Source organism: Marmota marmota, unplaced genomic scaffold (assembly GCF_001458135.2).
Source record: "Marmota marmota marmota unplaced genomic scaffold, marMar, whole genome shotgun sequence".
NCBI lineage: Eukaryota > Metazoa > Chordata > Mammalia > Rodentia > Sciuridae > Marmota > Marmota marmota.
In genome coordinates, this window is record NW_026000261.1 from 8,912,787 (window position 1) to 8,927,891 (window position 15,105).

A 15,105-nucleotide genomic window follows, 5' to 3' on the forward strand; every position below is an offset into this window, starting at 1 on the left:
TATATATATATATATAAAGAAGTTAGGTCAAGAACTAGTATAAGAATATTTTAAATTTTTCATCAATGATTAACCAATATCTTCTAGGTATTTCCTTTTTAAAAAAATTGGCAATTTTTGGAACAGAGCCCAGGAGCTCACACATGCTAGTTTATATTCCAGCCCACTAGGCATTTTTTTTTCTAATATTAAAAAAATGAAAAAAATATACATATATATGGCATGTGTATGTAGATGACACTTGCTTTGTGTATAATGAAGCAGATACCATATGAAGATGTGAGAAAGGCATGTGTTTGTGTTATCCTATTCTAATGATTGATATTATTCTTATGAATTACCCACAATTTTTTTTCTTTCAGTAAAATGCTGCTTTTAACTTTCACATTCACCTTGTTAAAGGAAATGCCTTTCAAATACTGCTATGCACAAATGTAAGCCCTTCATTATTTCATACTTGTTACTACCACTTGTCTTAAAACAACACTGTTCAAACAAAATCAAAAGACAACTATGAGACCCTTAATGAAACCAAATCTTTTGTTAGGTAACAGTAAAATATGAAGATAAATGAGATTCAGCACCTATTTTTTGTCATGGAGCTTATAATCTTGCTGACTAAACAAGACATAAATAGATGGAAAGCTGCTGCATAAAGTTATAAAACAAAACAAAATAGAAGTACAAAATTTACAGTCAAACAAGTAATTATGCACCATAAAATATTGGACTGGAGAGATTATTATGTACCCTTCACAGAGGCAGTGATATGAAGAAGGATAAATAGGATTTAAATAGGCCTAGAAGACTAACATGAACAAAAGCAATGAAGGGACACACAATGTATTAAAAGACACAGTTTGACTGGAGTGGAAGATATGAGTAGAGAAAATGGTAGAAGACAAATTTAGGAGATAAATCTGGGCTAGTAGCAGTCTGAAATTTATTATTTAGCAAATAGTAAACAATTAGTTTATTGAACTGGGGTTGTGGCATGATCAAGGATGTTCACATAATATTAATGGGGCCAAATGGATGGCAGGAAACATAAGTAAAGAGAGATAATCAACATTGTAGGAGTAATTAGGTTTTGTACTTGAGTTGTTGGTACTGAAAATTCAAAGGATGAAAGTGGCACAGGATTTGGGAGGAAGATAGAAGAACAAAAAGTAATGCTGAGTTATCCAGATGTTCCTTTGGGAATCAGTTAATATAGAATGGTATTTAAAGTCATGAAAATGGGAGAAATTAACAAAAAATAGTAGAGGTTGAAAAATAGTATGGGTTGAAGTGTGGGGAATCCTGATGTTTATACTTCTTACATTGCAGGAAAGAAATGAACCAGTAAATATGTTCTCTTTGTTCCTTTCCATGCACGTGTAAGTGTGAATACTAAAGTATACACACAGAAGATATACATAGATATACGTGTACCCTAAGAAAAGAGATGGACAACAAAAGCTCAGTTCTTTCCATTTGTCTCTTATCATCTTAGTGACCATGGCGGACTGCTAATAATCTGAATAAATGTTATTGATGAACAGCCTGACATAGCAAAATGAGAACTAAAGTTAAACAGATCTAGGTTCTACTCCCAGCTCTATTCTTTGCCAGCTGTCTAATCTTGGACTTCTTTGAGCCTTTGATTCCTCATCTGGAGGATAAGGACCCTAAAATAAGGATTATTGCAAATATCAAGTGTAATAATGTATGTGAAATTATTTTATATACTGTCAAGTATTGAAAATATAGGCCTTTTTATTATAATGTGTTTAATTTATCATGTTGTCTATTTTATTCACCAGATCAATCTTCTCCTCTCGAGGATATTATCAGACACATGGAAATAAGTTGTCCTTCTTTTATTTTTTTCTCAAGAACATTCTTAAAAGTTCCTTGAGAGCAGGAACCACAACATAGGCTTCTCTGTATTCTCATTACACTTTACCATGTACACATTCTGAATATTAACAAGAACAAAGTACATATCTTGACTTGAAGCTAAATTTATTTTGAAAGCTCAAATGTAGCATTCAATATGCAGCATTAGTTAAAAGTGGCATGCAAGCCTACAGTGTCCAGCACTTCATAAAAGTAATTTACATACATCATGAGAATACTGTACCCAATATCCTCATGTACCTTTCTTAAGTGGAGTTTTCCTCATATTTCTGGGAATGGTAACAGGGTATAATGAATAACAAGGTTGGAATGCAGATATTCAGAGTTATTAGTAAAAATGATTGGAAGAATAAGTAGCAGCACAATGACAGAAGACCAGCTTTGGAACTGAAAAGCACTGAAATGGTTTACAGTGACTTTTACAGACTTTTTAGAAGGACCATAATTTTCTCAGAATACTAACATAATATAATTAAAAAATGCCATTAAGGCACAATTTAAAAGCCACACCTAAAACACAAGTGAGAATGCCTTTTAAAAGTTCAAATGCTCTAAAGGGGAAATACAGGTGTTGAGGAGAAATTTGAATTTTAAAAATCTATAAGAAACAACTGTCTAAATACTTGGCTCTGATGGCTTGAAGCCTCCATATAACTTTCTAAAAGTAACTATTTTAAAAACAAAATTTGAAAATACTTACTTCCACTTGGAATGAGATCCCTTTCTGGGATGAAGAGTTTGTATCCATAATGTTTTTCCAGGACATCTGGCAGTATTTCAAGAGCAAACTGCTCTTCTTCAGGATTGTCACAGTCTAAAGTATCTTGATCCACTTTGGTGTAAGACAGATAGGCATCATATTCCTTGTTGTCTTAGAGCAAAAAGAGAGTGGTAAGTATTAAAAGGTCGTTGTGGATTTTTTTTCGGATTAAAGGAAAAATTTATTAAAACATAAGTAATTGAATGTACTTTTTATTCTTACTTTTTTATTGTTAACACATATTAATTGTACAAGTTACTGGATTTCACTGTGATATTTCCATATGGTTCCATGTATGGGGCCTTGATTCTTCTACCATCTTTTAGAATCTATAACTACTAATAGGCTGAAATACACACTATAATTAAGTCACATGACACATTATAGGAAATCAAGTCAATTTTAACATAAAGTAGTCATGTGAAATGAACTGAAACTTTTATTTGATGGGCTACTTTTATTTAGGACAGACTAAAGGAATTATTTTTGATGTTCAATGATGTGTGTATACGATTAGCTCAGTGTTTTTGAATGTAGGAATAAATAGACCAAAGTCATGGATTTGAACCCTTTATCTGCCAGTTGGCTTGGCTGTGCTACTTGGTCACAGACTTTACCTTGTTTGTACAAATATGTGCAAGAGATCCAACAGGGGCTTGGCCATAGAGTGTGGAAGATTTAAATAATCCAGCTTCCCTCCTGGAGGCACTACTCAAAGCACATGCCATACTTCCAGTTGGTTAGTGTTGTCATCTTCATATACAAAAAGCAGTTCATTACCAAATATTAGAGACAGCAGCTGGGTTTTAGACAAATACATTGCCTGTTACTCTTGTTTAGACCATGGCCAACTAATTTGACATAAGGTCCAAAAGAAGTCTTTGTTTCAAAATATACATCCTTCCAATATTGCCAAATTAGGTTTTTCCCTTCACATATTTAGTCAGGGAGTTAACTGTGCTTTGAAAGTATATTTTTTCCTCTTTTGCTGTATTGGATCATAGCCAGTCTCTCTAAGGTAAAAATGTGTATGCATGCATTATTTCCTACAAAATGTTAATGAACACAGCTATTCAAAGTATTAGTCCCCATGGGTTTAGAAGGGCTACACTGAAAAAGTTAGTGTTATTTTCAAAATTCCCTCAGTTATGGAAAAAGATTTTTTAAAGTTAATTTAGTGAGCATAGGCTCATGACAAACTGTAAATGAATGCTTATTAAGCCCAGTGACTTGCAAATAATCCTTTTGACAGACTGGTAAGAATTCCAAGATTGTTTCTAGAATATATCAACATTGTTCATTTAAACAGATCTGATTAGAATATGGCTAAAACATGACAAAAAGGTAATTTATAGAACAAAGCAGCCACTCACCCATGATATTAGTGGTTTGGTTCTACCTGCTGAATGAGATATAAACTATAGACATACAAGATACAGGTATTCTATTGTAGAAGGAGTTGGGACGCCCCCCTCACTATTTAGAGATACCTGAGGTAGGATTTATGGTGTTCTAATTCTAGTCAGATTCTAGTCTTCATCACCCCAGCATGAAAAGAACTTTGGTTATCTCTGTCAAGATGGTATCTGAGACTGGGAGTAAAGTTTAATAGTCTTTAGCATGTCCCTTGCTTGCAAAAGGATTTCATAAACCTTGGCTAGATTACTTGATTGCCTAGAAGCAGATGTACATGAAAGACTGCCCTTGATAGTTGAGGAGATCATTTGGCTTAAAAATTGGGCACATTCCACGGTTGTGCATAAAACTCCACTTGGAAGTGAGAATGTTCATGAGCAATGTTAATGTAAGAACCTCCTGGTAATCCTAGCACCTCTGCCCCTGTTCCAATCAAGCACAGGATGCACCTGCAGGCCCTTGACTTTCTCCAACTATAATTACTCACCTGGGACCCAGAGCTGCCGATGATACACAGCTGGAAGAATAAAATAGGCCAAAGGACAAACAGCTCCATTCCTATGAGCAGAATATATTTCATTGTTCTTGGTGGATAATGTTACTGCCTCAAACTCCACGTCCAGCAAGATCCTTGTTTGCTGTGACTTTGATAGCCTTCCTATATGATAAACTTCCCTAAATTAAAGTGCATATTAATTCATTCAACAATGATTTGTTGAAGATGCACTATGAGCTAGCCACATGCAATGGCTACCTGACTCTATCACTCATCTCATCAGACCTTCTAGATTGTTATTCCAATGCTAGTCCTGACTATGGCTATAGCCCTCCAAATATGCCTAAATAAACTCAAAATTTCTGGTCCTATCCTTACTTACTCTGTCTGTATTCTGAATACTACAGTCTAGTGCTGCAAAGACTTTTTCCTAGAAAAGTATTTCTATATTTGTGTATCCAAAATTAATTATGACAAAGAACGTGGATCCCTTTGACATGTTAACACCCAAAACATCTGGATAATAAATTTTACTTAGCATTCTAGAAGCACATCACTCATTTGAGAACATTTGCTTCTCATTTCAGTCCTGTCCCTTTAAGATGAACTAAAGGTGAAGAGCTTATGGTGGTTGGCCAGAGCAGGAAGAGAGCTCTCAAAGCCACCATGTCAGATGTCCCAGAAACTCTAGGATGCCAAGTAGTGATCCAGGAATGACGCAGATGCCACAGCTTAAAAAATGCACTTCAGCTTTATGTAGACAGCCAAGAAAATCTCATGAATAGCCACAGCTGTTGCTCACAAAGAGGTGCAAGATGGGTAGAGCAAAAGCAACAACATGATGTGAATAAGGTTAACAGCAAGGCCTGAAAATTGTCTTAAAATTGAAAGGCAGTTCAGGGACACTGGTTTTCTAAGCAACACTAATGAGCCTTCTTATGTGCTAAATCATGCTAACTAAACTCATCTGAGGAACCAGAAAATAGAGCACAATGCAGAGATTGCAATAGAAGGAAGAGGACTGGCACAGTGGTCATCATAGGCATGCTGTTCTAGTGAAAAGAGTAGTTATGAAGAAGACAACCAAACTATTTATGGAAGAATGTTCTTGTTGTCACACCTTTCCTTCCTTGTTTTTAAGTCTAATTTTAATCTTGTTCATCACCAGGTAGTCATTTCTGTTTACAGCCCAGTTCTTCCGCATCTGTGCTGAATACTGTTCTAACCCTTAACTTCTAAACTGAAAAGACTGTGTAACTTTGGTGATTATTAGATACTTGGTTCCTACTATAGTACACATGTGTGTATGATGTTCTGATCATGAGGAAGAATATAAGAAAATGCAACATGCACAGCACTTGCCACACAGTAGACATTTATTAAATATTTAATGACCAAAAAATTGAAAGATCAAAGAAATAAAACAATCTGTTTTTGTGGGTTGAAATGAAGTGAATTCAATTAAAAATAATTAAGAAGTCAAAGTTTGTTGAATGGATTTTATTTTATAAAACAAAGTATATTTTTCCTAGAAAAGTATTTACTTATTTCATAAAACAGAGTATAGTTATCATAACTTGCAGGAAATGCCACTATAAAAAGGTCAAAGAAAAAACATGAAGAAAAGATATGCAGGTAAAATTTAGGAGATTCCAGATATTTAAATGAAGCAATGAAAATGTTGGTATCCTATCTGTCTGACATTTGGCATCATTCAACTGGATATTTGTAAAAGGAGGTGAAGATTCATATATTAATCCTTACGGCACATCTGCTGACTTTAAAGTATTCCATTTTGCTATCACAGAGATTTTGAATCCAAAATCTCTGTAATAGCTAACTGGAATATTTTAAAAATATTTTAATTTTTTTCCTAATGAATACCCTTAAAATACCCTCCTACCATACTGCATTTCCCCCATGCAATGGGTTTTGTATCAATATATACAATTTTCTAAATAAAATGATCTTTATTACTGCAGTCTTGAATCACATGGGCCAAATAATTGGTAATAAAGATGTAAAATGAAATATTTGATCCCTGATAATCCAATGATATTAGCACGGACTTAATATTAATTTGCATACTCCAAATAATCAGTTACTTTGGATTATTGGGTATGTGTGATGAAAATTATTGTAAATTAACCCAATAAATTGTATCATTTCTTACAGAGATGATAAAAGATGTTCATCTTTTACCTTCCCAAATGGATAGTTTAGCCACTTGTTCATCTGGGAACCAGTGACATTTTCCTTAGTAGCATATTTCATCTAGTTATTTTACATGAACAGGTAAGAAGTCAGATTTTTCAATATGAATTACTGTATAAAAGAGCAGAGGGTAATTGACCACATTTTCATGTGTACTGTATAACAATGATTAAAACAAGTTCGAATTTCTCATTTTGAAGGTACGTCTGAATAAGAGTGTGTAATACTTTTATTTTTTTATTAATTTTTATTTTTTTGCATTACAATTCTTATTACACATATAGAGGAGTGTGTAGTACTTTTAAACAGGCTAGTATAATTATGTAAATACACAGCTTGGAAATAAATGAGCATGCATATTTACTCATCAAGGAGCATTTCTCTAATTTACTGTGAAAATATGAAAGTCAATTAAGACTCGCACATATAGCCATTTAATATTAACAATAAGACCCAAATCAAAGATCTTCAAAATTTTGATGTTACACCTATCACTATAAAAAAAAACAAAATCATGAACTCCTCTTCTTTTCTGTAAGACCATTTTTGTTAAGACCATTAACCCAAAGAAGGGGGAAAAAAAACACAAGCAAAATTTCTCTCTTGATTTCAGTATGACAAAAATTCAGTTTTAAACTGCCTTTTAATAATGATTTGCAAATTGTAATTTTTCAAAAAATGTGGGTCAGGAACAATGGTGCATGCCTGTAATCCTATAATCCCAATGACTCCAGAGGCTAAAACAGGAGGATCACAAGTTTGAGGCCAGCCTCAGCAATTTAAAGAGGCCATAAGTTACTTAGTGAGACCCTATAAAATAAAATAAAATTAATAGGGCTGGTGATGTGGGGATGTAGCTAAGTGGTAATGTTTCTGTAGGCTCAATCCCCAGTACCAAAAAATAAAATAAAATAAAATAAATAATAAAAATGTAGGCTTACCTAAGGCATTTTTACACGTTTACAAGGCTCACAGTAGTCTGTAGGGGTGAAGGCTTTATAAGAAGCAATATGTCATGATTTCTTATTGGTGTTGATTGAAAACATGGTAATTTGTTCTCTTGAGAAAAACTGAAACATTGTTTGGTTGTCCAAAGACATAAGGCTCAGTACGATTCTTTGTTGATACATCATAAAAAAGATTTCCAAAAGTCATGAAAAGCAAATAGAAAAGTATAACACACAGTCTAAATTTTTATCCTTTGAGTCACCTTTGAGAATAGTGCTACAAGCATTCAAAATATGTACATTCATGTACTTTGAAGTGTAAAATGTATTTCTGTAGATTTTAATCTGTTTCTTGCATGTTTATTTTCTTTTAAAAAAATTAAAAATAATTTTATTTTATTAATTTTTATGAAGTGCTGAGGATCAAACCCAGTGCCTTACACATATGAGATGAGCACTGTACCACTGAGCCATGACCCCAGCTCCATGTTTGTTTTCTGCGTGGCAGCAATGGTTAAAAATGATCTGTACATACATGTGAATTTTCTAGACAAAAACATGGAATTGATTTTTTAAAATTTTTTGAGTTTTTAGGGATCAAAGCCAGGGCTTTGTACATACTAAGCATGCTCTACCACTGTGCTACATCCTCAGCTCTTTTTATTTTATTTTGAGACATGGTCATGCTAACTTGCCCATCCTAGCCTTGAACTTATGATCCTCTTGCCTTAGCCTCCCAGATAGCTGGGATTAAAACACAGAATTTATTCTTAATTTATTTCTTACTAAGGGAAAAGGCATTAACAGAAATAATTTTATTTCCTAACCAAATAATGCCTTCTTATTAAACTTTTCTGGAAATTATTTCAAACAAAGCACTGCAAAAATAAAATTATTTCAAAAAATACATATATCCTTTACCTAGATTCACCTATTAATATTTTCTCCTCTTTTCTCTTTCTTGACAGATAAATTGTTTTTCTAAATTATTTGAGGGTAAGTTGCATATATCATGGCCTTTTACATCTAAATATTTCAGTTCATATTTCTAAAGAATAGGGATATTCTTGCCAGGTGCAGTAGCTCAGGCCTGTATCCCAATGACTAGGGAAACTGAGGCAAGAGGATTGCAAGTTCAAAGCCAGCGTCAGCAATTTACAGAGGCCCTAACCAATTTAGTGAGACCCTGTCTCAAAATAAACAATAAAAAGGGCTGGGGGGTGAAGTTAAGTGACCCTGGGTTCAACCTCTGGTGCGCCCTCCAAAAAAAGAATAGGGATATTCTTTTACATAATTATAAATAAATATTTTAATTGAACAACAGGAGACAACTTACCATCAGTAGTTTCATCACCTCCAAAACGCTGTCTATAGAAGAGCATCAGTTCAATGTTGTAGCATTTGTAGATGATCACCAGCAGTATAAAGAGGAGGAAGATTGCTCCCAAGCCCCCTGCAAGCTCAATTTTGTAGATTAAATCTGAAGCAAACAGAATCAACAGGAAAAGGTAATTAAACCAGCGATACTTGGGATTTTCCCAGATTTCTAGTTTGTGTGTAAAATTTATTACCCCTTTGTATTTTCTTTCAAAAATATTCTTGCTTAATGCTTTGCTCTTGATATATCTGTATGAGTCAAATCTTTGTAAAATTAATTATTTTCTAAAAATTTGATTTGTTTTTATTTTATTTATTTTTATTTTTTATTTTTAGTTATACATGGCAGTCAAGTATAATTTAACTCATTTATACAAACATGGAGTACATCTTATTCTAATTAGGATCTCAGTCTTGTGGTTGTACATGATGTGAGATTCACTGCGGTACATTCATATATTTACATAGGAATTTTAGGTCAGAACTATTCCCCTGTCTTTCCTATTTCTTTCTGATTTGCTATTAAAGGTCACAAGTCTATCTAAAATGAAATAGTCACTCCCAATTTATATTGTTTTCATACGTATACTATTGCTTTAACTGTATTTCAGGGAACTGTTAAAGCTGTGTTGTTCTGGTTTCAGGGCCTATGTTTTCTTGTTTTTGCTAAATTATCTCATTGGCTTAGCAAGATTGCCATCTTGAACTTCTCAGGCCACAGGTCCTATTCTTCTGAAGGAGAACAACCTCATAAAATTACTTTCGGAATCAAATAAAATCTAATAAGGTTGAAATATTAATCTGTTTCACTTAACCCCAGTAGAGCATAATCTAATACAAGGTAAGCAGAGGAAATTAGCTTACCCATTTCCCCTACTTATTTGAATAAATGACCATAATATATATATGTGATATAATACGCACTGTGGAATTAAAAGAGAATGAGAAATACTGGCTAATCACTTAGCCTCTTTGACTAACACCAGGTTACACCTGTATTAGGCTGCTCCAGTGGGCATCCCTAGATGGCATAATCAAATCAACACATAATAGAAGGAAACAGAATGTCTCCCTGGATCAGGGAACAGTGAATTACCCATAGATTAGTTAGTGATATTAACAAATCTAAAGAATGTATCATCAAAAGAGGGAATGCTACCATGGAATTTAGGGAAATGGAAAATCAACAGAGAATTTAGAATGTGAGTTCAGCACTGTAAAGAGAAGAAATGCTAAATCTGAGAGATATGAGAGCAGAAATATATTTTAACTGAGGACAAGAACATTTAGTGGTCTCATCATAATTCAATGAAATTGCTTAAAGATTATCTGACCTTAATCTAATTCATAATTACCAAGTGGCTATTCTATTACTAATTTAGCTCTCCAACTAATGAGAAACTGGGAAAGGGAATGACATTCTGGTCTATACATCAGTTGTTTTTGAGTTTCATTGGCATTGGTGAGTCTCTCTGGATGGATCAATTCTGGAGCACTGTCAAAATTAAATTACTGGCCATGTCAATATGTCACTCTCGAAAATCAGATAGTCAATATTTCTCTGTGAATCTCCTTGTCTTTTCATATGATCATTGCTTAAGAAAAATTAATCAGGACCAATATATCAATTAAGATTGATTTACCATGTTATACTTTGTAAAAAGAAAAGCATATAGCATATACAGGGAATATACTACTTTATAGATAAAAAATTTATCCAGTCTATTATCTACTATGTAAATAATCCTACAGCACAAAAAATATTCAAACCTGTAGATGAAGAATTTGAAATGGTAGTATAAGTCACTTATCCAAGGTCATGTACCTAAAAGAAGTGGCCAATATAGGACATGAGCTAAGGTCTCCTAACTTCAAATTGAAGTTTTATTATACCACAGCTTTACATGCTCTATTCTGAATGAAAGCACAGAAATACTACCTATTTTTCCATAGACTGTTGGTAGTACTTCCTGAATATCATGTGACTTGTGAATTTTGACTTCTTTTGACCTTTTAGTTCCAAGGTGAAAAGATAAACTACAATTTATCAGACAGAATGAAAGAACTGGGTAGCTCTCAGAAACATCAATGGGGGTGGGTACCACAGAATCTTGTAGCTGTAGCAGGGGAGAAAGGATGGGATACCTGGAGTCCATTTTATGAAAAATATGTTAGGTTTTGTGGGGAGAAAGGGAATGTAGTCTTGTAAAGGAAGTGGAGTGAAAGAGGAGATGATGGTGGCCAGCCAATAAGGAAAATCATGGAGTGGAAATATAAAAATCACAAAGGTCACCTTTTTTTGAGCAAGGAGTGAGAGAGAAGAATGAAGAAAGGAAGAGAGTGGGACTGGTATGATGTACAAACTATATCAATTAGGAATATTATGAGGGGACATGTAATGAGCAGTGATAGAAAATTGGAATCTATCTATTGCAAGAGGAGTTCATTTTGGATATTAAGCAAATTTTAATTTGAAAAAATAATTCCCACCACAAATTAGCTCTGCTTCTTCTCCTCTACACCGCCTACCTCTAAGCTTGCTCAAAGAGACCTCTGTAGAGATGCAAATCACCAATCTTTGTTTTCTTACTGTCTTACATCAATTATGAATAATTAATAGCCAGTGTTATGTTGAAAGCAATACAATTTTTTGTTACTCTGAAAATCAGTTTCTCTTTCATTTTAGGGCATTAATTGACTTAATCCAAAATATTTTTATCCTGTTATGTTTATTTTATGATATAAATGCTATTCTCTCTTTCCCCCCTCTTTCTCCTACAACCGCCCGCCCCCCTCACATTTTTCTCTCTGGTCAGAACAGCTTTAACTGTTTTCAAAGTCACTTAATGGAGATTTTACCATCAATTTCTATGTTATTTACAGAGTAGAATTTATATTAGGTAGATGGGAAAATTCAGCAGCAGAAACAATTTGTGCTCCCAAGAAGCAGACACTTTATTCAGCAGTAAATTTATGGAAGAAAACTATGGTGTGAAAAGTACCTTTGTGATCTTGGAGTCCATTTTATAAGAAAAAGTCTTTGAAAAGTATTACATAATGATGGGTGTTTAAGTTGAAAACTGTGGACCTAGGCTCCAAGACTCAACCTGTATTCTTTGATCAGGCAGTCACATCAAAAGGGAAACATCTATCCTATAATCAGAGGGGAGAATTGCCATCACCCAAATAAATCTTGGCTTTTCTTTTGTCTTCTGTTTTCAATTGCCATTTTGTATCTCAGCAGGAGCTATATTTCTAGGGACATTCCCTGACTTCGAAGCTGAAAGTCATTTTATTTGGGCTGTACTTGTATACTGTTCATGAGGATAGCTGTAGTTAGAACAGCAAATATTTATGGGATGGGATTGTAACTTTTTCTAGGCACCCAAAGTACAAGTATAGTTTTTAAAATTTTCTTACTTTGAACCTAGCTATTTCTTTACCATGAATACAAACATCAGATACTACAGAATGGAACAAATAGCACCTGAAGCCAATAGACCGGAGAGAAAGAGGGCTGGGAATGTTTGAACTTGCTCTTCTGACTTATAATTTGGGAGGCAGGTTAGGAGATCCTAACCTGAGGACTTTTTCTGTTATGTGAATGTTCTTGTCCTCTCTAAATTCATATGTTGAAACCCAACCCCCAAAGTTATAGCAATAAAATATGGGGCCCTTGGGAGGCGATTAGGTCATGAGGGCTCCACTTTTATGAGTGGGATTAGTGCTCTTATAAAGGAGGTCTGGGGTTGAGGCTCAGTGGCAGAGCACTTACCTAGCATGTGTGAGGCACTAGGTTCGATACTTAGCACCACATTAAAAATAAAACAAATAAAATAAAGACATTCTGTCCATCTACAACTACAAAAACGTTAAAAAAATAAAGGAAGTCTGAGGGAACTTGTTTACCTCTTTTGCCATGTGAGTACACATAAAATGCACCATCTCTGAGGAAAGGGTCCTTGCCAGACACCAGATATGCTGATACCTTGATTTTGAATAGCCCAGCCTCCAGAATTACAAGCAATACATTTGGTTATTTATATATTATTCAATCTAACGCATTTTGCTGTAGCAATCAAATGAACTAAGTCAGAAATTGGTACTGAGAAGTAGGAAGCTACTGTAACAAATACCTAAAAAATGTGGAAGTACTTTTGGGTAATGGATAGAGTTTTGAGGTCCATTGCTATGAAAGGAGCCTTGAGAGATTTGGGGGAGGGCTTAGAATAATAGTTCTGTAGGGAAATCCTCAATATTCTTAGATATTACCTAAGTGGTGTTGGTTTGAATATTGGCAGAAATATGGGTGGTAAAGGCCATTCTGATATTCTCTTATATAAAAAAGATGACTGGATCCTTACCACACATGAATCTAACAGTGCCTTAATTTTGGACATTACAGCCTTCAGAGCTGTGGGAAATAAAGTTTCTGTTCTTTATAAATTACTTGATCTTAGGTAAATTTTATGGCAGCCTGAATACACTAAGAAAACTTTCTGTATACTTTGAAGAGTTAGGGCATAACAAGAAGATTGAAATGAAAAGAGGTATTCAGTGATACATCTCTGTTTTGTGGTAAAGATCTTTTTTTTCTTTGCAGAGAATGAGGAATAATTATGAGAATTTCTTTAGCTTAAGTTCAGAGTCTTGGCATACCAAAAAGAAAAACATTTAGGACAGACCTTGTACCGAAATTTAGTTGTACTTACTGACTAATGTTTCATCTAAGAATAAGACAGTGGTAAGTGTAGGTTAAAGATGCATAGGTTAAGGGCATCTTGTTTTTTTTTACAAAATCTGACCCTGTTAATTGGGTATGTTGGACATGAGTTTTCATTTTACAAAAGGCCTTTTTTAGTTTATGAATGGATCAATCACTTTTCTTCTCATATTGATCACTTAGAAAATTTAAGATGTTTGACTTACAGATCATTAAGAAGTTATTGTTCCATAAAAAGCCATATTCATATTCTAGTTAGAAAATCTACAGTCAACAAGGTCAGTCTATGCTGAGATAAAACCAAAAAGATGTAACTCCAAAGGATATGTCTGAAGTTTCTCAAGACAACCAAAACTTTGGTCTGACTAAAATAATTAGGGTAGAATCATATGTATTTTTGCTCTTCTTTGGGGTTCTACCATATTTTTGAGAGCTGCTAATAAGATGAAATGAGAAAAGATTAACTGCATCCTTTTGCAAGGATGAAAAAGTGAAAAAAAAATAAATGTTACCTAGAATGGAGAGGGTAAACTGGTGTACTGTGAGTGACAAATTGTTTTGTTGGAGTTCACAATGTTTCAAAAAATGAATATTAATATTTAAAAATGAAAATGTTTCATAATCAGCCTTTCAGCTTCTTGAAAACTTTCAAGCTCTCATATACATGAACCCACATTCTAGTAAGCATGGTAAAAATCTTCTAGAACAAAATAATGGTTTCCCTCTTTAAAGCAAGAGATGTTTTCTTCAATCTGTGTTTTTTTTTTTTTTAATCTGGCTGTTTAAAAAACATTCTCTAACTGCCTAGTCCCCGAGGACTTTGAGTTTTCAATACGAAACATGGAAAGTATAGGTGGACATAGTGGGACACAAGTGTAATCCCAGTGGCACAGGAGACTGAGGTAGGAGGATTGCAAATATCAAGCCAGGATGGCCAATTTAGGAACATCCTTCTCAAAACAAACAAATAAACAAAAGAGGGCTGGAGCTATAGCTCAGAGGTAGAATGCTCCTAGGATTAATCCCTAACACTACACACACAAAAATAAGAGAATAAAAACTTGGAAAGTAAAAATTTTTGAAAGGAAAACATGTATTTTGGTAAACCAGGGAAGACAGTAGTGAAGACAGTAGTTAAGACAAGAGCACAGATCAAATTTTCTCTGTATTAATCCTTTTATCTTTCTCTTACCCCCACTGTCCTGGTCCTCTGTGAGGAGAGTTTTCATCCAACAAATATTTTTGAGCACTTATTGTGTTTTATATACTA

General features: G+C 34.1%; 1 protein-coding gene across 1 annotated transcript in view; it reads right to left on the minus strand.

The window, feature by feature from the left end:
- LOC107152417 (X-linked interleukin-1 receptor accessory protein-like 2) overlaps positions 1 to 15,105 on the minus strand; it is a 28,405-nt gene that overhangs the window by 10,002 nt on the left and 3,298 nt on the right. The window contains exons 2-3 of the mRNA XM_048796875.1: positions 9,072 to 9,215; positions 2,603 to 2,773 (exon numbers count right to left, since the gene is read on the minus strand). Coding sequence (XP_048652832.1) covers positions 2,603 to 2,773; positions 9,072 to 9,117 — 217 coding nt within the window. The 5' untranslated portion in view covers positions 9,118 to 9,215. The remainder of the gene's footprint in view (positions 1 to 2,602; positions 2,774 to 9,071; positions 9,216 to 15,105) is intronic.